Genomic DNA, 26365 nt, shown 5'->3' with positions numbered 1-26365 from the left:
GTATAAATTTATGTTAACATGATCTTGAACATGTCAAACTAATTATTAGTTCTAGAAATGTTTTCTGATGCAAGAATTAAATATTTATTTGAAAAAAATTTGTTATTACAATAGTTGGAGTATTCTTTGCTGTAATTAATAAATAGTTTCACTATTTTAAAACTACAAAAGGGTTGGAAGAGATTTAAAAATATAGTTTGAGTAAAACAAGATATAAAATATCTTAAATATAAGTTAGTCCAAATTGCTGAGAAGTGATATATAAGTTCTATGACAAACTTAGTTTGGATTAAAAAAGTGATTTATGAATTTGAAACTTGCATCACATTGCTTGGGAATAGATTAGCAAAAATGAGCATAAGAGAGAAAAATATATAAAAAGAAAGTTCATATCTATATATATATATATTCAAACATATATTGATTAGTATAATAGTCTTCTTTGAAGTTCTCGCTCTTATACGAGTCCTTACAGGTATAATTTTTAAACTACACTGCTACTTCATTAGTCCAGCAATCTTTGCATCTTGTGGTTCAATACGATTTTGCGCTTGGCGCATGATCAATCGTTCTTGATTGTGACGTACAGACCATAAATTTGGTAAGTATTTTGGTTTCATAGTGGTAAGAAAATGCTCTCTCCACATACGTTCTAGCTCAACTAGTCCGCCTTCTTGTCTTTGGAAATACTGTACCACCTATCGAAGTGAGTCAAATAAATAATATAACAATTTTACATTTAAGTTATTCATAATATGTGACTTTTATATAAAGCGAATACCTTTAAGCCATGCGGTTGGTATTTGAATTGATTAGAAATCGCTTGTTGAATCGATACGGTTTTTAATCTTTCATGCAGGGCATCGAGCATAGTCGGACTGATCTCCTTCTGCCCTGTATGCTCCATTATATAAATCTCAAGCTCCTCACGTCGTCGCTGAGGTATCGATAACCCTTGTTTCAATACCTTAACGGCCGACTGAAGCTTTCGAAAATTGCTCATATATTTATCTCGCATGTGTGTTAGTGGCCCGATTAAAGGTGCGTCGCACATCTCTGCCAACTTTCTTCTGAGCTGTAGATCATTATTATTGCTAATTTCATGGCAGGATGGACATAATAGCAGCACATCGTGAGATTGATGTGCTTTCATCACCACTGAAAAAGATCCAACAATTTTAACTTTTATATATTACACAATATCTCGATACTTTTAATAGTTTAAAATATCAGTTCTTGATACTTTTTCTTAATAAAAATAAAGAATGAATAGATAAAGGGAAAAAACGCTTACGTGGGAAATATTTGCGATATTCTCGTGGTACGACGTTTTTTCTGATAAACTTTTCAGTGCATCCACAGACTACACATTGATTGACTTTTACTTGAGTGTAATATTGCCCGACTTCGCCTAATGCACGACCAGAAGGCTCAAAGTTCAATTTCACTGTGTAAGGATCTGTCTGAACAAGTTCTCCCAATCCTTTTCCGATGTACCATTCTGCTTTTTTACGATCGCATGTACACAATATCTCTCCATCAGGTGCTTGTAAATAACAATTATGATATAATGGCTTATTCCTTGTAGGTATTGTATTTTTGCGTTCGGCACTAGTGCTTCTATCTAATATTTTAGTCATACTCAAATTATTATTAGCATTATTGATACTGTTTATACTTGATCGATGAGCCTTGAACCTTAAACAGACACAAGCTTATATATAAATATAGGGTGTCCCAAAAGTAACGGACCACCCTAATAACTCTTCAGTATTGAAGTTTCAAGGAAAATGATCTGAACAAAAGTTGTAGGGGTTTAAGTGAGCTACCTTATGATGACCTTGACTTTGACCTTTATTTTCAAAGTCATTTGAAGGTCAACTTGCGTTTTTTAAATGGGAACTCTTATTTTTTATTACACTGTTTTTTTCTACTAATTAATTTGAACAACTTTTGTCTAAAACATTTTTTTATTTGTCTAATATTTTTTGAGATATTTGAGGAAATCTTGAGAACTTTTTCAATATTTAACATACGTTATCTCGCTATTTGTCGGAAGAAAAAGTAATACTAGACTTTCTTGCTTTATTTAGTCTCAAGAATATATTGTTACAATAGCGCCCTGACTTTTGTTAACTTACTGGTTTTTGAATTTCAAAATCATAAAATTAACAAAAATCAGGGCGCTATTGTAACAATATATTCTTGAGACTAAATAAAGCAAGAAAGTAGTACCACTTTTTCTTCCGACAAATAGTTAGCGAGATATCGTAAGTTAAATATTGAAAAAGTTATCAAGTTTTCCTCAAATATTTAAAAAAAAATATTAGACGAATAGAAAAATGTTTTAAACAAAAGTTGTTCAAATTAACTAGTAGAAAAAGAAGTTTAATAAAAAATAAGGGTTCCCATTAAAAAATGCAAGTTGACCTTCAAATAACCTTGAAAATAGAGGTCAAGGTGAAAGTCAAGGTCATTATCAAGTCAAAGTCAGGGTAGCTCACTTAAATCCCTATAACTTTTATTCAGATCATTTTCCTTGAAACTTCAATACTGAAGAGTTATTAGGGTGGTCCGTTACTTTTGGGACACCCTATATATTTCTTGCACCATATACATGTATATATAATAAAACCGCCATATTTGTAGATTTGATTTCCGTGATTTCAGTTGTTTGTAATTTATCGTGACCCGAAAATATTAAATGGAAAATTCCAGAAATGAATAATTCATAAATTTAATAATACAAGTATATAATACAGCATATATTTTACTATTATTTAATGTTGAAATGTTTTATTGCGTGCCCCAATTTATCAATTAAAATTTATTTTAGGTATATATCTAGATAAAATATGATTTATATATAGATGTTGCTGTTTATCTGTGGCTGTGAGAATCTGTAGTAGATTTTGGAACGTATCACCCCGATACGGGGGACTCTATTATATATTATATTCAAAATATGTGAAATTCCATATAAAAATTCAAATGTACTAACTACGACTCATAAATGTTCGTACCTCGTATCAACTATTCCAGCAGGTACACCATGAATTCGTGTGTTTACATCACTGCTGAATTTATTAGATAAGTAAATAGTAAATTTCCGCCATAATGTAAGCTTCTGTTTAGCTTTCCGCATTTTCTGCATTATCTGCAGGAAAAGATTAGCAATTATTATATATGTACATATGAATGAAAAGAAAATTATCTTGGATTGCATTTGCTTTACTTTTTGGTAAATGAAAATGGATGCAATTGCGTCACAAGCAGCATAAGTCACTTGTTCGTCAGTCAGGGTGCTAGCCTCCCAGTCGCCACACCTCAGTTCTATTATTTTGTCCATTTCAAGACCAAGATATTCTAAACTCATTGCCGCTAAGCTCTTTAAACTTGGCAATTGGATGCTTTCAGCCAAAGTTCTTATATCGAGGGTTCCGCTAACTTGACACCCATGATCCTTTAATATCTTTTGTCCATCTTCAAATGAAGCAACTCCAACTTTAAGAATACGCTTATTCGACAATAATTCCTGAGAAAAAGGAAAAAATTTGTTAATTGATAAAATTGATCTTATTATAGTGCCTGAATAATAATTGCATTTATTTTGGAAACTCGAAGCCATACTTTGAGTTTATCTGGAATATATCCGATCTTTCCAATGCGAAACAAAGCACATACTCCATTGAAAGTAGCTAATTGTAATAGAGAAACAGGTCCTTCATTGACCCATTCACAATCAAAACCCAATACGCCTTCAGACAGATCACTAGAAAGAAAAATTAAATTAAATTAAATTAAAAATTAATCAAAACCAGCATTATGTATATAAGTACTTTGTTTTCTATTTATATTTTATTTATATATTATGTTATGTATGAATACTTTGCTTTTGATTTACATCTTATTAATGCAAAAGACAGTCTTCTTATATAACAATTTTATAAATATTAAATACTTATTAAGTAATTAAATTATTATGTTAAGATATCTTTTAGAGATATTATATAAATATGATTTTTTTGACATAAGCAACAATGAGAAATAAAGCTGAAAACTGAAAGATATAGAAATTTGATCAATCATTTTTATTTAATATTAACAAAATTCATTTTTTGTAACATAGAGGAAAAATATTTTATGGATTATGAGGAGATAATGAATTGAGAGAAAGAAAGGAAGAAGAAAAGAGAAAAATTCTTTTATGTAATAAATATCTACCCAGACAGCACAATATCCAAAACTGGGACATAAGACATCTTAAAGACATCTTATGTCTAGACATCTTAAAGACGTCTGAAAGATGTCTTATATCCCAGTTTTGGACATTAATGCTGTCTGGGTAAGTTCTATCAGAAACATAAGTAGATAGATTTAGAAATTCTAGAGAATTCCAAGGACACATTCTACACATGTTTACTATACACAAGAAGAGAATCTCTAAGGTATTCAATAGATTCCTTCTTAGAAGAAATGTAAACAATAATGCTTCCAGGAACAGCCATATATTCATCATATAATAGAAAGTTACGAGAGTACAGATAAATCTGCTCTAATAATTAGAAATAATATTACAAAATAGTTACTTTTTGGAATTGTACTTGTATTTGAATAATTTTCGCTTACACTTACCAGCGAATACGTTGGACGGCGTAATCGCACTTCTCTAGAGAGTCCGCCAGAATAATCTTGTCTAGTGTAATTTTAAATTCTTTTTCTTTGTCGTTATTGATATTAGCATAATTACCGTTATCATTTTTACAATTTTCATTGTTATTGGTATCTTTATAATTATTGTTGTTATCATATTTAGCAATTACAGTATCATCATTATTATTATTCCTATGATTATCTCGGCTCGCGATATTTTTACACAGATGCTTAACGCTACGAAGCACATTGTTACGATACTTCGACGCTAAGAAAACAAGTCCCACGGTCACGCAAACAAGAAACATGTTATTGCGTGCCGGAAGCATTAATTAAAGAGAAACAGGCTCCCAGGAGCACGTGAAATTCGATTAAAATCGGTATATTATGTACAATTCCTTCGTATCCAATATGGATGTACGAGCAATTAAGCTCTTATGTTACAATTTTATAAATATTAAGCGATTATTAGGCAACTAAATAAGTGCGCCAATTAATCAGGGATTAACGATTACATACGGAAATATGAAATTTAAGACATCAATTAATCACAACTTAGAGTAATGTTTTATACAGACATGTTTAAATAAAATCGACGTAAATCATTGACCAGACAAGTCGTTTTACATAATAAACCTGCATGACGGACGTTCGAAGTAATAATTGTCGTTGCGCGAAGATTCGTATAAAAAAATCATCTCGGTGCACAGATCCGCTTCATTGAAATACAAACGAGGTTCAAGGCACCCCGTAGCTATGAGAATAGCCGACGCACACAGCTACGGGCACACGCACAACTACACTAGTGAGATCTTGATTTCGGAGAACGTTCCTTTGCTTACGCGACAAGATAAGTTCGGGTAGGGATTAAAAGCTTCTTTCGAACGAACTTCGTAACTGTATCAAGCGATATATCGGCAAATGGACCAATCGAGTGTTTAACATGAAGAAGATAAGAATATAAGAATATGAGAAGACAAGAATATACAGCTACGCGACATGTTATAGTTTTGATATATTAGCTTAAAACAAAATGTTTTATTACATGTATACTTTAGCGCTTTAGTATGCATTAAGTTAATCTAATCGATCAAGTCCTCTTGACTTAAATTTTTGAAAAAATACCGTATGCGATATTGTGTGAAAATCTTTGGGTGCTTACGATAACGAGAGTGGAGCGAGTGAGATCTAGATCTGGAGAGAGCAGTACACACTCCCATCTATAACTATTATAATTCATGGCTGCTCCTAATCCTACTCCCTTGCTGTCTAAAGACCTATCTACAATGGCTGCAAGAATAAGGTTGTAAGCGTAAGCAGTAAAGGTCATTCTACAATACGTATCGTAAGTTGTAAGCCGTAAGAATTGGCGAATCACAGTCGATTATTACAAAAATAATCGGCTATAATTGGTCAATTCTTACCGCTTACAACTTACGACACGTATTATAGAATGACCTTAAGAAATGGACCAACCATAAGGCCTGGTCTACAATAGGTGTTGTAAGCTATAAGCCGTAAGAACTGACCAATTATAGCTGATTATTTTTGTAATAATCGACTGTGATTCGCCAATTCTTACGGCTTACAACTTACGACACGTATTGTAGATCAGGTCTAATCGATTATTCTTATAATAATCGATTGTGGTTGATCTATTTCTTACTGCTTACGCTTAGAACCTTATTCTTGCAGCCATTGTAGATGGGCCTTCATAAGCGTGGTCTACAATGGTCGTAACCAGTAAGAAGTAAGGCCCCTTGCACAATGCCAGGCAACAGGCAATAAGAATAAAAATAGACCAATCACAATCGACTATTACAAGAATAATCTATTATGATTGGCCTATTTTTATTCTTATTGCCTGCTGCCTGGTATTGTGCAACGGGCTTAAGCGTAAACAGTAAAGGCCCATTTACAATGGCTGCAAGAATAAGGTTCTAAGCGTAAGCAGTAAGAAATAGACCAACCACAATAGATTATTATAAGAATAATCGATTATGGTTGGTCCATTTCTTACTGCTTACGCTTAGAACCTTATTCTTGCAGCCATTGTAGATGGGCCTTAAGAAATGGACCAACTACAGTTGATTATTTTTTTCATAATCGACTGTGATTGGTTTATTTCTTACCACTTACGCTTACTTCTTACTGCTTACTGCCATTGTAGACCACGTTTTAAGGTCATTCTACAATACGTGTCGTAAGTTGTAAGCCGTAAGAATTGACCAATTATAGCCGATTATTTTTGTAATAATCGACTGTGATTCGCCAATTCTTACGGCTTACAACTTACGACACGTATTGTAGACCAGGCCTTACTGTTTACTGCCATTGTAGACGACACTTTAAGGCTCGTCTACAATAGCTGTAAAACCAACGGCACACGATGCTTGTTTTCGTGCTGGATTGCTTGCTGGATGAAAATACTGCGTTCGGATTGGTGCATTTACATCCATCTTCGGAAATGTACCAATCAAAACGCAGTATTTTCATCCAGCAAGCAATCCAGCACGAAACAAGCACCGTGTGCCGCTGGCTTAAGGCTGTAAGGTTGCAAGTTACGAAATGAAATATTTTCATTCGCTGACAGCTTACGTTACAGCCTTACAGCTTTACTCTTACAGCTATTGCAGACGAGCCTTTAGTGACAGGAGTGAGCAGAAGCCAATCGTCTTGTGTGTATATATAACAGAAAGCTAACGTATGCTATATATTTTATTTTTTACTGAAAGAATTATACTTATATATTATATGAATTTATAAATTCATATGATACATGAATCAGAGAGAAGAAAGAGAGAGGTCACTGGCCGCTTTTAGCCGTGCCCAGTGTGAGGTGCCTTCTGCACAACCGTGCACATGAACTGTACGATGCCAATGTCCACGACTCTTTTCTGATTTCCCCCACCACGCACGCACCCATAGCCGGCTCAATCTATTCGTGTGGACCACGCGCTCGGCAATCGTCGGTGCGCCGAGCGACAGAGAGATATCATTCCCTTTTTCTCTCGTGTTCGCTCAGCAACGCGAGCGAGAATATCTTTCCCTCTTTCTTGCTCTCGTTCTCGCTCAGCAATGCGAGCGAGACTAAAACCAGCGGCACACGGTGCTTGTTTTCGGACTGGATTGCTTACTGGATGAAAATACTGCGTTCTGATTGGTACAATTCCGAAGATGGATGGAAATGCACCAATCAGAACGCAGTATTTTCATCCAGCAAGCAATCCAGCACGAAAACAAGCATCGTGTGCCGCTGGCTTTATTCTTTCTGGGCTATAATCTGACAAGGGCTGCTGCCAAACTTGGGGTCACTGATTTTGATGAGTTTTGGCAGAAATGTAGTATAGGTCTAGCAAAAGTTACTGTTAACCGGAGACGATGCAACACTCAAGCATTTGGAAGAAACTATAAATTGAAATTTTGCGATTTTAAGTATGCTCTGTTATTCTAACATTGCAGAGTTATTTCCAAATGACGGCGTAAGGTAGCAGACTGTGCGCGGTGCTGATACTGCCCCGCGGCTTTGACCCAGGGTAGCAAAACTAGAGAGGCCGCGGATAAGGAGGGGCAACGATGGAGGCATACATGGACAGCAGGTCTTAAAGGGTAGCAACCTTTGACTTTGAGAGACCACCAGCTTGTACCATTAGGTACAAGCAGAGAGGAATGTGAGAGCGGCCAACACGGTGTTTTCGACGATACCGACTTTCCGCACTGGGAAAAATGGCGCCATCTGCATCCATTTTTAAAGGGGAACTACAATGCCACATCCACTTTCAGGTTTCGGCGGTAAAACCTGTATGTGGTGGCAGTCCGTGCTACATCCATTTTTAGGCGGTTTACGTTCGTGCTACAACCATAAAGCGTACTTGACAAGCACGGTCTTGCACATTGTTACGCGTTTATAACATGAATTAACATGTTAACATGTGCAAAAAAAAAAAAGAATTGACATTGTGTATGATTAATATCATGAAGATCATACGAAGCGTCCGGTAATTAGCTGCCAACCCGAAGTGTGAGGGTAGATTGGGTCAAGGCAAACATAAAAGTCCTATATCATTTTGCGAGATTCGCAATAATTATCAAGTTATTAATGACAGAAATCTGAGGAGTAAAAGCGCGCCGATATAGATGATTCGAAAAGCTTTGAAGCTGATCGGGGCAGCGATCATGAATCTTTTCCCTAGCGTGAACTAATAAGAAGTGAAAGACTTCTGTGAATCAGTGAAAAATTTTATATGAATTTGTGAAAATCGAAACATTTCACACGACAATTGAGTCGTTCAACATGGCAGTTGCGCGTTCTGGATAATTCAATGAATACCAAAGAAATCAAAATGATCAAAATAATAATGTCCGTGTAGTCCGAAGGATATTACGTGACACGCAAAATCCGTTTGATATAATATCCAAAGAAAATGTTTCAAAATATGTATGTACAGGTAATATAAACCTTATGCACCGACGAGATATACTACAAAGACTGATGGCCTTACAGGATTTAGCGTACCAGAGAAATTTCTCTGGTGAGGCACCCGGACGAAAGAGACCGTCTCGCATTTAGCGCAGTAAAATTTAATGGGAACTAATACTTTTCAATCCTTTTCTTCGGACCAAAAAGATTCAGAATTCAGACATATTCAAAATGTCAATACTTTTTAATACGTTTCAATTCGACATTTTATACAGGGAAGCAGGACGAAGGGAATGGGATGCGGGCAACGATACATCATGCGTCTCCAGACGTGTCAAATCGTTTATTATAGAGGAGACTTTGATACGGCAACATGTATTCGAATATTTAATCGTCCCATGGACCACTTATATATAATAAAAAAAAAATTAACGCGGACAAATGAACGATTCGTTTCAATTTTTCCTTTTCTTATAGAGCAATGAAAGAGTAAATCAGTATCGAAAATCGAATACCGATTAATACCATAAATCAGTGTCAGAAAATGACAATATGTCCAATGACAATATGTTCTCATTTTTCAGGTAGTTATCGCTGTAATTTACCCAACAAATTAACTCGGTTAAACATACGATTCGTACCAATTTTTCTTCCCTTATAAAGAAATGAGAGAATCAATCAGTACCGAAAATCGAAGGCCGATCAATACTTAATTTATTCATCAAATTAACGCGGATTAATGGACGATTCGTATTAATTTTCTGTTTTCTTATAGAGAAATGAAAGAGTAAATCTGTACCGAAAATCGAATATCGATCAATAGCGTAAATCAGTGTCAGAAAATTGTCCAAGTGCAATGACAAGTTGTTTTCATCTTGCAGGTACTTACCCCACTAATTTACAACAAATTAAGTCGGATAAAAGAACGATTCGTATCAATTTTTATTCCCTTATAAAGAAATTAGAGAATCAATCAGTACCGAAAATTGAAGATCGATCAACATTTAATTTATTCATCAAATTAACGCGGATGAATGAACTATTCGTATGAATTTTTTTTTCTTATAGAGAAATGAAAGAGTAAACCAGTACCGAAAATCGAATATCGATCAATAGCGTAAATCAGTGTTAGAAAATTGTCCAAGTGCAATGACAATTTGTTCTCATTTTTCAGGTACTTACCCCACTAATTTACTCAACAAATTAAGTCGGATAAAAGAACGATTCGTATCAATTTTTATTCCCTTATAAAGAAATTAGAGAATCAGTCAGTACCGAGAATTGAAGATCGATCAACATTTAATTTATTCATCAAATTAACACGGATGAATGAACGATTCGTATGAATTTTTTTTTTCTTATAGAGAAATGAAAGAGTAAATCAGTACCGAAAATCGAATATCGATCAATACCATAAATCAGTGTCAAAAAATTGTCCAAGTGCAATGACAATTTGTTCTCACTTTTCAGGTACTTACCCCTCTAATCTTATTCAACAAATTACCTCGAATAAACGAATGATTCGTATCAATTTTCCTTGTCTCATAAAGAAATGAGAGAATAAATCAGTACCGAAAACCGAAGACAGATCAATACCATAAATCAATGTCAAGATAATTGTCCAAGTGCAATGACAAGTTGTTTTAATCTTGCAGGTACTTACCCCACTAATTTACTCAACAAATTAAGTCGGATAAAAGAACGGATCGTATCAATTTTTGTTCTGTTATAAAGAAATTAGAGAATCAATCAATACTGAAAATTGAAGACCGATCAATATTTAATTTATTCATCAAATTAACGCGGATAAATGAACGATTCGTATGAATTTTTTTTTTCTTATAGAGAAATGAAAGAGTAAATCTGTACCGAAAATCGAATACCGATTAATACCATAAATCAGTGTCAGAAAATGACAATATGTCCAATGACAATATGTTCTCATTTTTCAGGTAGTTATCGCTGTAATTTACCCAACAAATTAACTCGGTTAAACATACGATTCGTACCAATTTTTCTTCCCTTATAAAGAAATGAGAGAATCAATCAGTACCGAAAATCGAAGGCCGATCAATACTTAATTTATTCATCAAATTAACGCGGATTAATGGACGATTCGTATTAATTTTCTGTTTTCTTATAGAGAAATGAAAGAGTAAATCTGTACCGAAAATCGAATATCGATCAATAGCGTAAATCAGTGTCAGAAAATTGTCCAAGTGCAATGACAAGTTGTTTTCATCTTGCAGGTACTTACCCCACTAATTTACAACAAATTAAGTCGGATAAAAGAACGATTCGTATCAATTTTTATTCCCTTATAAAGAAATTAGAGAATCAATCAGTACCGAAAATTGAAGATCGATCAACATTTAATTTATTCATCAAATTAACGCGGATGAATGAACTATTCGTATGAATTTTTTTTTCTTATAGAGAAATGAAAGAGTAAACCAGTACCGAAAATCGAATATCGATCAATAGCGTAAATCAGTGTTAGAAAATTGTCCAAGTGCAATGACAATTTGTTCTCATTTTTCAGGTACTTACCCCTCTAATCTTATTCAACAAACTCGGATAAACGAACGATCCGTATCAATTTTTTTTGTCTTATAAAAAAATGAGAAAATAAATCAGTGCCGAAAACCGAAGACTGATCAATATCATAAATCAATGTCAAGAAAATTGTCCAAGTGCAATGACAAGTTGTTTTCATCTTGCAGGTACTTACCCCACTAATTTACACAACAAAATATGTCGGATAAAAGAACGATTCGTATCAATTTTTATTCTCTTATAAAGAAATTAGAGAATCAGTCAGTACCGAAAACTGAAGACCGATCAATATTTAATTCATTCATCAAATTAACGCGGATAAATGAACGATTCGTATGAATTTTTTTTTTCTTATAGAGAAATGAAAGAGTAAATCAGTACCGAAAATCGAATATCGATCAATAGCGTAAATCAGTGTTAGAAAATTGTCCAAGTGCAATGACTATTTGTTCTCATTTTTCAGGTACTTACCCCACTAATTTACTCAACAAATTAAGTCGGATAAAAGAAGGATTCGTATCAATTTTTATTCTCTTATAAAGAAATTAGAGAATCAATCAGTATCGAAAATAGAAGACCGATCAATATTTAATTTATTCATCAAATTAACGCGGATAAATGAACGATTCGTATGAATTTTTTTTTTCTTATAGAGAAATGAAAGAGTAAATCTGTACCGAAAATCGAATATCGATCAATAGCGTAAATCAGTGTTAGAAAATTGTCCAAGTGCAATGACAATTTGTTCTCATTTTTCAGGTATTTACCCCTCTATTTTACTCAACAAATTAACTCGGATAAACGAACGATCCGTATCAATTTTTTTTGTCTTATAAAATAATGAGAAAATAAATCAATACCGAAAACCGAAGACTGATCAATACCATAAATCAATGTCAAGAAAATTGTCCAAGTGCAATGACAATTTGTTCTCATGTTTCAGGTACTTACCCCACTAATTTACTCAACAAATTAAGTCGGATAAAAGAACGATTCATATCAATTTTTATTCTCTTATAAAGAAATTAGAGAATCAATCACTATCGATAATTGAAGACCGATCAATATTTCATTTATTCAACAAATTAACGCGGATAAATGAACAATTCGTATGAATTTTTTTTTCTTATAGAGAAATGAAAGAGTAAATTAGTACCGAAAATCGAATATCGATCAATAGCGTAAATCAGTGTTAGAAAATTGTCCAAGTGCAATGACAATTTGTTCTCATTTTTCAGGTATTTATCCCTCTATTTTACTCAACAAATTAACTCGAATAAACGAATGATTCGTATGAATTTTCCTTGTCTTATAAAGAAATGAGAGAATAAATCAGTACCGAAAATTGAAGACCGATCAATATTTAATTTATTCGTTAAATTAACGCGGATAAATGAACGAGTCGTATCAATTTTTTTTTTCTTGTAGAGAAATGAAAGAGTAAATCAGTACCGAAAATCGAATATCGATCAATACGAGAAATCAGTGTCAGAAGATTGTCCAAGTGCAATGACAATTCGTTCTCATTTTTCAGGTACTTACTTCTACAAGTTAGGATTTGATAAAAAAAGTCTTTCCCGAGTCGAAATATTAATTCTACATTCATCCTGCAAATTGCATCCAATTTGAAAAATCAATGCAGAATATCTAGATGCGCAATAGTGAACAAGCTTTGTCCTACCTGAACGTTACATCTGGCTACTCTCGCAGTCGCGCCTATGATGAGTCTTCAACAGCGACGTATTCCGCAGTTATTTAATACTCGTTTGACTCGATAATGTATATGTACTTAATCCTTATATTCTTAATTTAAATGAACAACTTTTGTTGATGTTGATTATATATTCGCTTAACAGCGCAAGAAAGAGAACAAAGATAAAAACGTAAATAGAACTGCCTTTGAAAAACGTAAATAGAACTGCGCGTGAGATAAATATATAAGGATTAAATAATCATATAAGAATTAGAGGAAATGGGAGATGGAAAACACTTTTTATTCTCATCATTCTTAAAGTTCTTTTTCCTTTTTTCTTCTCTTGTTTTTCTTTTCTTTTTTCTAATGAGAATGATGAGAATTGTAGCTCTCAAAAGAGCTGAAGCTGCAAAGGCAAAGACAACGGTTATGTCTAATAATGCTGTTTCACTAATAGAGATTTTAATTCAGATTCAATACAATACAATAAGATTCAATACAGTACAATAAGAAAGATAAACAAGAATGAGAAACGGATATTCGAGCAGATTCTAAACGAAAACAGCAATCTGAGCATTATTAGACGAATAAAAATCAACACTTGTAAAATTTATATCAGATTCTAAGAACATTATTCATAGTTTTCTAAATTATGTGCAACTTTTTATTGAAAACATAATTAAAAATTTGTATTTATAAACCTTGGCTTGCCTCAGCAACCTTGCTTGAATAGACATTCATATTTTATGAGAAAAGAATAGTAGAACTCATGTTACGTGAAATTAGGTTAACGAATAATCAAATCTCAAGCTATTTTATCATTTTTCAGATGAGAAACTATGAATGCTGATCTAATTTCGACTCGGGTATGTCCTTACTTCGAGTAAGGTCAGTTAAAATCAGAAAAATCCTGCATAATAATAATGACTCAAGGTACCTCAAATACCATATACGATGTACCGCTGTCCACGTCTCTCGGCGCGCTCCAAGTCCTCTCTCCATCCTGACTTCTCGATCCGACATCCTTCTTCTGGTTACTCCGTCGCAGCACCCCCGGATACTCCATCGTAGCACTGGCGACGACACTGATTCTAGCTCTAACACTCGCGCAAGTAAGATTCGGACAAAGAAACACGTATTAACCGACACTCGTACTCTGCGTCGCGGTATGCGCGTCGTTCGTCGGCCCGAGGCGCAATGTCCTTTCCGCAATCACGGAGTCATATACAAGGGTACGAAACCAAACAATCGGGAAGGCACGGTTACCCCCCACCAGTCGCTGACCTTGCCGATCAGTGTTGATGCCTGCGTCGTCCGTTAGCTGAAAATGAAAACAACTCGTGTTTTCAAAGTATGCCTGTGAGAGACTCGCTTCAAACTTTACAATACTTATATTTACGTTTGTTCCAAGAATTATATTACGTCGAATTCAAACTGTCTCTATTGACATGACATACACGAGATCTGCGATCGCATCATTGATCTTTCTTTGGACAAGAAAATCCTTAGAGGAACGCTCTTCGACAATATCACATTTTATGTTTCAGGTGTCTTGCAGATTATCAAATCCGATGTAACAGATCAGGGAAAGTATGAATGCGTCGCCATGAATAACACCGTGGGCACGGAGTACTCCAAGTCATTCACGTTATACGTGAAACGTACGTATATTTAATATTATATAAAACTTACCTTTTTAAATAAAAAGGTAAAAAAAAGGCGCCAAGTACAAGCGCAACACGTATTGTGTTATTCTTAGAAGTATCAAATACAAATTATTTTTTATTGTATATATGTGTACATAAGTTTTTACGTACGTTTCACGTATAACGTGAATGACTTGGAGTACTCCGTGCCCACGGTGTTATTCATGGCGACGCATTCATACTTTCCCTGATCTGTTACATCGGATTTGATAATCTGCAAGACACCTGAAACATAAAATGTGATATTCTCGAAGAGCGTTCCTCTAAGGATTTTCTTGTCCAAAGAAAGATCAATGATGCGATCGCAGATCTCGTGTATGTCATGTCAATAGAGACAGTTTGAATTCGACGTAATATAATTCTTGGAACAAACGTAAATATAAGTATTGTAAAGTTTGAAGCGAGTCTCTCACAGGCATACTTTGAAAACACGAGTTGTTTTCATTTTCAGCTAACGGACGACGCAGGCATCAACACTGATCGGCAAGGTCAGCGACTGGTGGGGGGTAACCGTGCCTTCCCGATTGTTTGGTTTCGTACCCTTGTATATGACTCCGTGATTGCGGAAAGGACATTGCGCCTCGGGCCGACGAACGACGCGCATACCGCGACGCAGAGTACGAGTGTCGGTTAATACGTGTTTCTTTGTCCGAATCTTACTTGCGCGAGTGTTAGAGCTAGAATCAGTGTCGTCGCCAGTGCTACGATGGAGTATCCGGGGGTGCTGCGACGGAGTAACCAGAAGAAGGATGTCGGATCGAGAAGTCAGGATGGAGAGAGGACTTGGAGCGCGCCGAGAGACGTGGACAGCGGTACATCGTATATGGTATTTGAGGTACCTTGAGTCATTATTATTATGCAGGATTTTTCTGATTTTAACTGACCTTACTCGAAGTAAGGACATACCCGAGTCGAAATTAGATCAGCATTCATAGTTTCTCATCTGAAAAATGATAAAATAGCTTGAGATTTGATTATTCGTTAACCTAATTTCACGTAACATGAGTTCTACTATTCTTTTCTCATAAAATATGAATGTCTATTCAAGCAAGGTTGCTGAGGCAAGCCAAGGTTTATAAATACAAATTTTTAATTATGTTTTCAATAAAAAGTTGCACATAATTTAGAAAACTATGAATAATGTTCTTAGAATCTGATATAAATTTTACAAGTGTTGATTTTTATTCGTCTAATAATGCTCAGATTGCTGTTTTCGTTTAGAATCTGCTCGAATATCCGTTTCTCATTCTTGTTTATCTTTCTTATTGTACTGTATTGAATCTTATTGTATTGTATTGAATCTGAATTAAAATCTCTATTAGTGAAACAGCATTATTAGACATAACCGTTGTCTTTGCCTTTGCAGCTTCAGCTCTTTTGAGAGCTACAATTCTCATCATTCTCATTAGAAAAAAGAAAAGAAAAACAAGAGAAGAAAAAAGGAAAAAGAACTTTAAGAATGATGAGAATAAAAAGTGTTTTCCATCTCCCATTTCCTCTAATTCTTATATGATTATTTAATCCTTATATATTTATCTCACGCGCAGTTCTATTTACGTTTTTCAAAGGCAGTTCTATTTACGTTTTTATCTTTGTTCTCTTTCTTGCGCTGTTAAGCGAATATATAATCAACATCAACAAAAGTTGTTCATTTAAATTAAGAATATAAGGATTAAGTACATATACATTATCGAGTCAAACGAGTATTAAATAACTGCGGAATACGTCGCTGTTGAAGACTCATCATGGGCGAGACTGCGAGAGTAGCCAGATGTAACGTTCAGGTAGGACAAAACTTGTTCACTATTGCGCATCTAGATATTCTGCATTGATTTTTCAAATTGGATGCAATTTGCAGGATGAATGTAGAATTAATATTTCGACTCGGGAAAGACTTTTTTTATCAAATCCTAACTTGTAGAAGTAAGTACCTGAAAAATGAGAACGAATTGTCATTGCACTTGGACAATCTTCTGACACTGATTTCTGGTATTGATCGATATTCGATTTTCGGTACTGATTTACTCTTTCATTTCTCTATAAGAAAAAAAAAATTCATACGAATCGTTCATTTATCCGCGTTAATTTGATGAATAAATTAAATGTTGATCGGTCTTCAATTTTCGGTACTGATTTATTCTCTCATTTCTTTATAAGACAAGAAAAATTGATACGAATCATTCGTTTATTCGAGTTAATTTGTTGAGTAAAATAGAAGGATAAATACCTGAAAAATGAGGACAAATTGTCATTGCACTTGGACAATTTTCTAACACTGATTTACGCTATTGATCGATATTCGATTTTCGGTACTGATTTACTCTTTCATTTCTCTATAAGAAAAAAAAATTCATACGAATTGTTCATTTATCCGCGTTAATTTGTTGAATAAATGAAATATTGATCGGTCTTCAATTATCGATACTGATTGATTCTCTAATTTCTTTATAAGAGAATAAAAATTGATATGAATCGTTCTTTTATCCGACTTAATTTGTTGAGTAAATTAGTGGGGTAAGTACCTGAAAAATGAGAACAAATTGTCATTGCACTTGGACAATTTTCTTGACATTGATTTATGGTATTGATCTGTCTTCGGTTTTCGGTATTGATTTATTTTCTCATTATTTTATAAGACAAAAAAAATTGATACGGATCGTTCGTTTATCCGAGTTAATTTGTTGAGTAAAATAGAGGGGTAAATACCTGAAAAATGAGAACAAATTGTCATTGCACTTGGACGATTTTCTAACACTGATTTACGCTATTGATCGATATTCGATTTTCGGTACAGATTTACTCTTTCATTTCTCTATAAGAAAAAAAAAATTCATACGAATCGTTCATTTATCCGCGTTAATTTGATGAATAAATTAAATATTGATCGGTCTTCAATTTTCAGTATTGATTGATTCTCTAATTTCTTTATAACAGAACAAAAATTGATACGATTCGTTCTTTTATCCGACTTAATTTGTTGAGTAAATTAGTGGGGTAAGTACCTGCAAGATTAAAACAACTTGTCATTGCACTTGGACAATTATCTTGACATTGATTTATGGTATTGATCTGTCTTCGGTTTTCGGTACTGATTTATTTTCTCATTTTTTTATAAGACAAAAAAAATTGATACGGATCGTTCGTTTATCCGAGTTAATTTGTTGAATAAGATTAGAGGGGTAAGTACCTGAAAAGTGAGAACAAATTGTCATTGCACTTGGACAATTTTTTGACACTGATTTATGGTATTGATCGATATTCGATTTTAGGTACTGATTTACTCTTTCATTTTTCTACAAGAAAAAAATTTGATACGACTCGTTCATTTATCCGCGTTAATTTGATGAATAAATTAAATATTGATCGGTCTTCAATTTTCGGTACTGATTTATTCTCTCATTTCTTTATGAGACAAGGAAAATTGATACGAATCATTCGTTTATTCGAGGTAATTTGTTGAGTGAAATAGAGGGATAAATACCTGAAAAATGAGAACAAATTGTCATTGCACTTGGACAATTTTCTAACACTGATTTACGCTATTGATCGATATTCGATTTTCGGTACTGATTTACTCTTTCATTTCTCTATAAGAAAAAAAAAATTCATACGAATCGTTCACTTATCCGCGTTAATTTGATGAATGAATTAAATATTGATCGATCTTCAGTTTTCGGTACTGACTTATTCTCTAATTTCTTTATAAGAGAATAAAAATTGATACGAATCGTTCTTTTATCCGACTTAATTTGTTGAGTAAATTAGTGGGGTAAGTACCTGCAAGATGAAAACAACTTGTCATTGCACTTGGACAATTTTCTTGACATTGATTTATGGTATTGATCTGTCTTCGGTTTTCGGTATTGATTTATTTTCTCATTATTTTATAAGACAAAAAAAATTGATACGGATCGTTCGTTTATCCGAGTTAATTTGTTGAGTAAAATAGAGGGGTAAATACCTGAAAAATGAGAACAAATTGTCATTGCACTTGGACGATTTTCTAACACTGATTTACGCTATTGATCGATATTCGATTTTCGGTACTGATTTACTCTTTCATTTCTCTATAAGAAAAAAAAAATTCATACGAATCGTTCACTTATCCGCGTTAATTTGATGAATGAATTAAATATTGATCGATCTTCAGTTTTCGGTACTGACTTATTCTCTAATTTCTTTATAAGAGAATAAAAATTGATACGAATCGTTCTTTTATCCGACTTAATTTGTTGAGTAAATTAGTGGGGTAAGTACCTGCAAGATGAAAACAACTTGTCATTGCACTTGGACAATTTTCTTGACATTGATTTATGATATTGATCAGTCTTCGGTTTTCGGCACTGATTTATTTTCTCATTTTTTTATAAGACAAAAAAAATTGATACGGATCGTTCGTTTATCCGAGTTAATTTGTTGAGTAAAATAGAGGGGTAAATACCTGAAAAATGAGAACAAATTGTCATTGCACTTGGACGATTTTCTAACACTGATTTACGCTATTGATCGATATTCGATTTTCGGTACTGATTTACTCTTTCATTTCTCTATAAGAAAAAAAAAATTCATACGAATCGTTCACTTATCCGCGTTAATTTGATGAATGAATTAAATATTGATCGATCTTCAGTTTTCGGTACTGACTTATTCTCTAATTTCTTTATAAGAGAATAAAAATTGATACGAATCGTTCTTTTATCCGACTTAATTTGTTGAGTAAATTAGTGGGGTAAGTACCTGCAAGATGAAAACAACTTGTCATTGCACTTGGACAATTTTCTTGACATTGATTTATGATATTGATCAGTCTTCGGTTTTCGGCACTGATTTATTTTCTCATTTTTTTATAAGACAAAAAAAATTGATACGGATCGTTCGTTTATTCGAGTTAATTTGTTGAATAAGATTAGAGGCGTAAGTACCTGAAAAATGAGAACAAATTGTCATTGCACTTGGACAATTTTCTAACACTGATTTACGCTATTGATCGATATTCGATTTTCGGTACTGATTTACTCTTTCATTTCTCTATAAGAAAAAAAAAATTCATACGAATCGTTCATTCATCCGTGTTAATTTGATGAATAAATTAAATGTTGATCGATCTTCAATTCTCGGTACTGACTGATTCTCTAATTTCTTTATAACAGAACAAAAATTGATACGATCCGTTCTTTTATCCGACTTAATTTGTTGAGTAAATTAGTGGGGTAAGTACCTGCAAGATGAAAACAACTTGTCATTGCACTTGGACAATTTTCTGACACTGATTTACGCTATTGATCGATATTCGATTTTCGATACTGATTTACTCTTTCATTTCTCTATAAGAATACAGAAAATTAATACGAATCGTCCATTAATCCGCGTTAATTTGATGAATAAATTAAGTATTGATCGGCCTTCGATTTTCGGTACTGATTGATTCTCTCATTTCTTTATAAGGGAAGAAAAATTGGTACGAATCGTATGTTTAACCGAGTTAATTTGTTGGGTAAATTACAGCGATAACTACCTGAAAAATGAGAACATATTGTCATTGGACATATTGTCATTTTCTGACACTGATTTATGGTATTAATCGGTATTCGATTTTCGATACTGATTTACTCTTTCATTGCTCTATAAGAAAAGGAAAAATTGATACGAATCGTTCATTTGTCCGCGTTAATTTTTTTTTTATTATATATAAGTGGTCCATGGGACGATTAAATATTCGAATACATGTTGCCGTATCAAAGTCTCCTCTATAATAAACGATTTGACACGTCTGGAGACGCATGATGTATCGTTGCCCGCATCCCATTCCCTTCGTCCTGCTTCCCTGTATAAAATGTCGAATTGAAACGTATTAAAAAGTATTGACATTTTGAATATGTCTGAATTCTGAATCTTTTTGGTCCGAAGAAAAGGATTGAAAAGTATTAGTTCCCATTAAATTTTACTGCGCTAAATGCGAGACGGTCTCTTTCGTCCGGGTGCCTCACCAGAGAAATTTCTCTGGTACGCTAAATCCTGTAAGGCCATCAGTCTTTGTAGTATATCTCGTCGGTGCATAAGGTTTATATTACCTGTACATACATATTTTGAAACATTTTCTTTGGATATTATATCAAACGGATTTTGCGTGTCACGTAATATCCTTCGGACTACACGGACATTATTATTTTGATCATTTTGATTTCTTTGGTATTCATTGAATTATCCAGAACGCGCAACTGCCATGTTGAACGACTCAATTGTCGTGTGAAATGTTTCGATTTTCACAAATTCATATAAAATTTTTCATTTTTCACTGATTCACAGAAGTCTTTCACTTTTTATTAGTTCACGCTAGGGAAAGGATTCATGATCGCTGCCCCGAGCAGTTGCAACGCTTTTCGAATCATCTATATCGGCGCGCTTTTACTCCTCAGGGTACCTATTATGGAACTCGTCGAAATTGATTCCGATCGAATTTATTCCGTTATTTCCTAGATTTCTATTGTCTTTTCTAGGGGAAACGGAATTATTCCGATTGGAATCAATTCTGACGAGTTCCATAATAGATACCCAGATCTCTGTCATTGGCTGCGTTCAGAAAACACAACGGTTACACAACGTTTGAGTAATTTGTCAACGTTATTGGTCTGAATGTAAGGATTTAACAGTAAGGACCAATAGTTACTAAGCGCTCAATGAGCGCTTTGTTTTCTGAACGCAACCATTAATAACTCGATAATTATTGCGAATCTCGCAAAATGGTATGGGACTTTTATGTTTGTCTCAACCCAATCTACCTTCACACTTCGGGTTGGCAGCTAATTACTTCGTATGATCTTCATGATATTAATCATACACAATGTCAATTCTTTTGTTTTTGCACATGTTAACATGTTTATTCATGTTATAAACGCGTAACAATGTGCGAGACCGCGCTTGTCAAGTACGCTATTATGGTTGTAGCACGGACATAAACCGCTTAAAAATAGATGTAGCACAGACTGTCACCACATACAGGTTTTACCGCCGAAATCTGAAAGTGAAGCTAAGACTCCATGCATGCGGTGAGCAACGGCTGCGGTGACCAATCAGGAGACAGACGCATGCCGGAGCTTGCCGCAACCAGACTTGCGCCTCCCTCCTGATTGGTCATCGCAGCATTTGCCGCTGCTCACCGCATGCATGGAGTCTTAGCTTGATGTAGCATCGTAATTCCCCTCTCAAAATGGATGCAGATCGCCATCTGCATCCATTTTGATGCGCCCTTTCCCCGTGCGGAATGTCGGTGTCGTCGAAAACACCGTGTTGGCCGCTCACACGTTCCTCTCTGGTAAAGCCAGCGGCATACGGTGCTTGATTGCTTGCTGGATGAAAATATTGCATTCTGATTGGTGCATTTCCATCTATCTTCGGAAATATACCAATCAGAACACAATATTTTCATCCAGCAAGCAATCCAGCACGAAAACAAGCACCGTATGCCGCTGGCTCAAGAGATAAATGCGCGCATATGCGTGAATCGGAACGCACCCTAAGGCTATAAGGTTGCAAGATACGAAATGAAATATTTTCATTCGCTGACAGCTTACGTTACAGCCTTACAGCCTTAAAGCGGCACACGGTGCTTGTTTTCGTGCTGGATTGCTTGCTAGATGAAAATACTACGTTTTGATTGATGCATTTTCATCCATCTTCGGAAATGTACCAATCAGAATGCAGTATTTTCTTCCAGCAAGCAATCCAGTATGAAAACAAGCACTGTGTGCCGCTGGCTTTAAACTAAGACTCCATGCATGCGGTGAGCTGCGGCAAATGCTGCGATGACCAATCAGGAGGGAAGCGCAAGTCCGGTTGCGGCAAGCTCCGGCATGCGTCTGTCTCCTGATTGGTCACCGCAGCCGTTTGCCGGAGCTCACCGCATGCATGGAGTCTTAGCTTTACTCTTACAGCTATTGTAGACGAGCCTTTACACTTTAATAGCTACGATCACAGCGCCTCTAGGATTGAGAAAGAGAGAGAGAATGAGAGAGAGGGGTAGTGAGAGATTGAGGGAAGAAAAAGAGAGAGGGGAAGATCAAAGCGCCTCGTAAATGCTGTAGAAATTCTAATCATAGTATGTCATTGATGTTGTGACGTGTTATATTTTTTTAACAAAGTACTGGGTGAGGCGTGTGGTGCGAAGAGAGGAAAAGACGGCGAATAAAACAGGTAAATAGTTTTATGTTTTTATCTAAGCGAATTATTCTATTTATCCTCACTAATATAAGTCGGGAGGTTAGGTTGTGATTACAGTACAGCTGAGCGTGCTGTGTTGGTTAAAGTAGTCGATGATAACGTTGCTTTTTTTTGAGACACATCACGAATAACGTGTTAGACTTTTAATGAACTGATTAAGTACCTTTCTCTCTATTTTCTATCGTGGCTCCACTTGCATATATCTTTTTTATGGTTAAATTTGTTACTAGATTCTTTTAACCGTAACCTTGAATTCGCAAGGGATGTGATTGTAATAATTGACTACGAGATACAGCTTAATTTTTTAACCCGAAAAACAAACTAGAAATAGATGTCTTTTAATAAATTTTTTAACATTTATTTATGTAAGTTTTGTATATATATAAAATATGTTTTAATATTATATTGACAGGGTATTATGTTGAAAGGGTATTTTTTTTCATTTTATTTTTCTCATCATCCTTAAGGAAATCATTCTTATAAAGATATTTTACACAGATACTCAGGTATTATCTGAGTATTTGATTATTTTAAGCAGTATCAAAAAATGTAGATGTAAAAATTACCTGACTGATATCGACAGCAAAAGTATCTTCTGGTTACAGTAAAAGAAAATGATGCAAGATGAAGATTTGAGTGGTCCATCCAGACGGAATGTTTTTAGTCAAGGGATAACAAGAGTATCACAGGTTAATAAATCATCTATTTAATATTTCATATTCTATATATTATACATGATTTTTTTACTTTACTTAAAATATATTATTAAAAATTATCAAAATATAATTGCAATTTAAAATTATATTCTGACAAAGAACTTATGGTATATATATAAATTATATCTCATGATCTATTATTTTATGCAATTAATTAATACATTATATTTCTAATTTTAAATTTCCAAATTCTAGGTAAATATGAATGTTACATTTATCTGATAAATAAATATATATAAATAATAAATAAATCATGAAATATTTTTATATTACAGATATATCAAAGATACTTGGATCTATGGACACCTCATATAATGTCAAGATGGATATTTGCTATATTTCTATTAGCCCTTTTTTTTCTACGTATATTTATCTCACAAGTATGATATCTTCCTGATAAGAAGTTTAAAACTTTATTCTTTATAACTATTTTTTGATGCTACAGAAACATTTTTACATTTTCAGGGATGGTATGTCGTGACATATGCATTAGGAATTTATCACCTCAATTTATTCATAGCATTCCTCACACCAAAAATTGATCCTGCCATGGATTTTGATGGTATTTTATTAGATTTCTATATAATTATCAAACTATGTAAAAAAAAGTTGATTTATAAAGTTAAATTGATTAAATTAATAAATTAGAAATTATAAAATTGAATTATAAATTGAAAATTATCCATTTATGGAAAAAGTTTATATATATATATATATATATATATATATATATACATATAAATGTCTTAATTAAAAAATTTAATGTTATGTACTTCCAATGATCAATAATTATAGATGGAGAAGGTCCCGAATTACCTACAAGATCTAACGAGGAGTTTAGACCATTCATCAGAAGATTACCTGAATTCAAATTTTGGTACTCAATGATGAAATCTACAGTTGTTGCTATGATATGCACGTTATTTGACTGTTTTAACGTACCAGTATTCTGGCCGATACTCGTGCTGTATTTCATAATGCTATTCATCATTACAATGAAACGACAGATAGTGGTAAGATATTTTTACTTATTTTTGTTATATCATAAAATACAGTAATTTTATTAAAGAACTACATATAAAGACTTTGACATTGTGTTGAAGATACAAAAACAAATAGACGAAAGATATTAAATAATATATACTATGACTTAAATTTCATTAACTGCTATAATAATATTATTAAAACTAATTTTTAATTTATCTTTAGTGTGAATCAAATAATTTTAATGAATTTGACTTTTATTTGCAGCATATGGTTAAGTACAAATATCTGCCTTTTACTCATGGCAAACCAAAATATCAAAACCATGAGGATACTTCACGGTTGGTACCATCGAAATGAATAGAAATAAAAAATACATTTGCCAGTGGAGACACGTATACGTGTAAATTTAAATTTCTCTCAATAAAGAACGTAAGAAGACAAAATAAAACCTGAAGAAATTCTTAACGTTATAAAAGAAGGAAGACATTGCCTTGTACAAGAAAAATTGAGGCGTATAATAACTCTAAATTATGTAACACACAATACATGAACCGAATAATCTTAATATATTTGTATCATAAAACTTGTACAAAGTATTGTTAGTTCTTATATTAAAAAAAAGGATAAACTATATAGACACACAATAACAATATGGGATAGTACACAGTTGTCAATGTAGCATGGTGAAGCTATTAGATAAATGTAAGAAATTCGTATACACGTAAGAATCCGTTGATATAATTCGTTTTTTAACTCTAGACAATATGATTTTCTGACATTACATTCCATGTGATCTGCTTACGCCAAAATAAGCAGCTATTGCGTGTCATTTAAATTTGATTCATATTTTTATAGCCCTAGACGAGAAGCATTGAAACATAGCATATCTCGCTGTCTATCATTTCTCTTAATTTGTTAGTGTTGCATATTACTTTAAATAATAGAAGTGAAATTGTAAAATATAAAATATAAGATCAATCTTTGATACTGTGTCAATTGCACGAATTATTTAAACATTTTTTTTATAAGTACTGGGAAAATTTGCTAATGTCTAAAATTATCTGTACTATACCTACAATTTACATTATCTATATATCGCAGATGTATCACATGTATGCATGTATAGGGTGAGGCATGTCATCAATTGATCTTATTTCTGAACGTATTTTTTTTGTTAATATATGCTTACAAAAATATAGAAATATTGGGCGTTGTGTAATAAACTTAAAATTAATTTATTATAATGTAATTATATAAAACTTTATATTAACGTCATAAAATCATCACTATGTTATATAGTTCGTTTATTTCTACTATATAAAATATGTCTCCATTACTTCTGAAAATAGGGTTAAATATTTCAAGGTGGAATATTCAATTCGAAAGAGTACATTTCACGTTTAATAGAATATCTTCA

At 33.6% G+C, this 26365-nt stretch overlaps 2 protein-coding genes across 2 annotated transcripts; one reads left to right on the top strand and one right to left on the bottom strand.

Annotated features, from left to right (window-relative positions):
• Positions 1-418: 418 nt before the first annotated feature.
• On the bottom strand, positions 419-5645 carry Exd2 (Exonuclease 3'-5' domain-containing 2). The gene is made up of 7 exons (XM_011143446.3): positions 4636-5645; positions 3631-3772; positions 3236-3535; positions 3024-3157; positions 1295-1698; positions 782-1158; positions 419-698 (listed from the first exon to the last, which is right to left on the bottom strand). The coding sequence occupies exons 1-7, from the start codon at positions 4980-4982 to the stop codon at positions 498-500; spliced, it is 1905 nt and encodes a 634-aa protein (XP_011141748.1). The 5' UTR covers positions 4983-5645; the 3' UTR covers positions 419-497.
• A 17397-nt stretch (positions 5646-23042) lies between these two features.
• On the top strand, positions 23043-25944 carry LOC105183249 (protein RER1). The gene is made up of 6 exons (XM_011141237.3): positions 23043-23218; positions 23851-23934; positions 24237-24341; positions 24427-24523; positions 24757-24974; positions 25213-25944. The coding sequence occupies exons 2-6, from the start codon at positions 23860-23862 to the stop codon at positions 25303-25305; spliced, it is 588 nt and encodes a 195-aa protein (XP_011139539.1). The 5' UTR covers positions 23043-23218; positions 23851-23859; the 3' UTR covers positions 25306-25944.
• The last annotated feature ends 421 nt before the right edge of the window (positions 25945-26365 follow it).

This window comes from Harpegnathos saltator, unplaced genomic scaffold (genome assembly GCF_003227715.2).
Source record: "Harpegnathos saltator strain DR-91 unplaced genomic scaffold, Hsal_v8.6 scaffold599, whole genome shotgun sequence".
Taxonomy (NCBI): Eukaryota; Metazoa; Arthropoda; class Insecta; order Hymenoptera; family Formicidae; genus Harpegnathos; species Harpegnathos saltator.
This window is presented reverse-complemented; position numbering and strand designations above follow the sequence as displayed.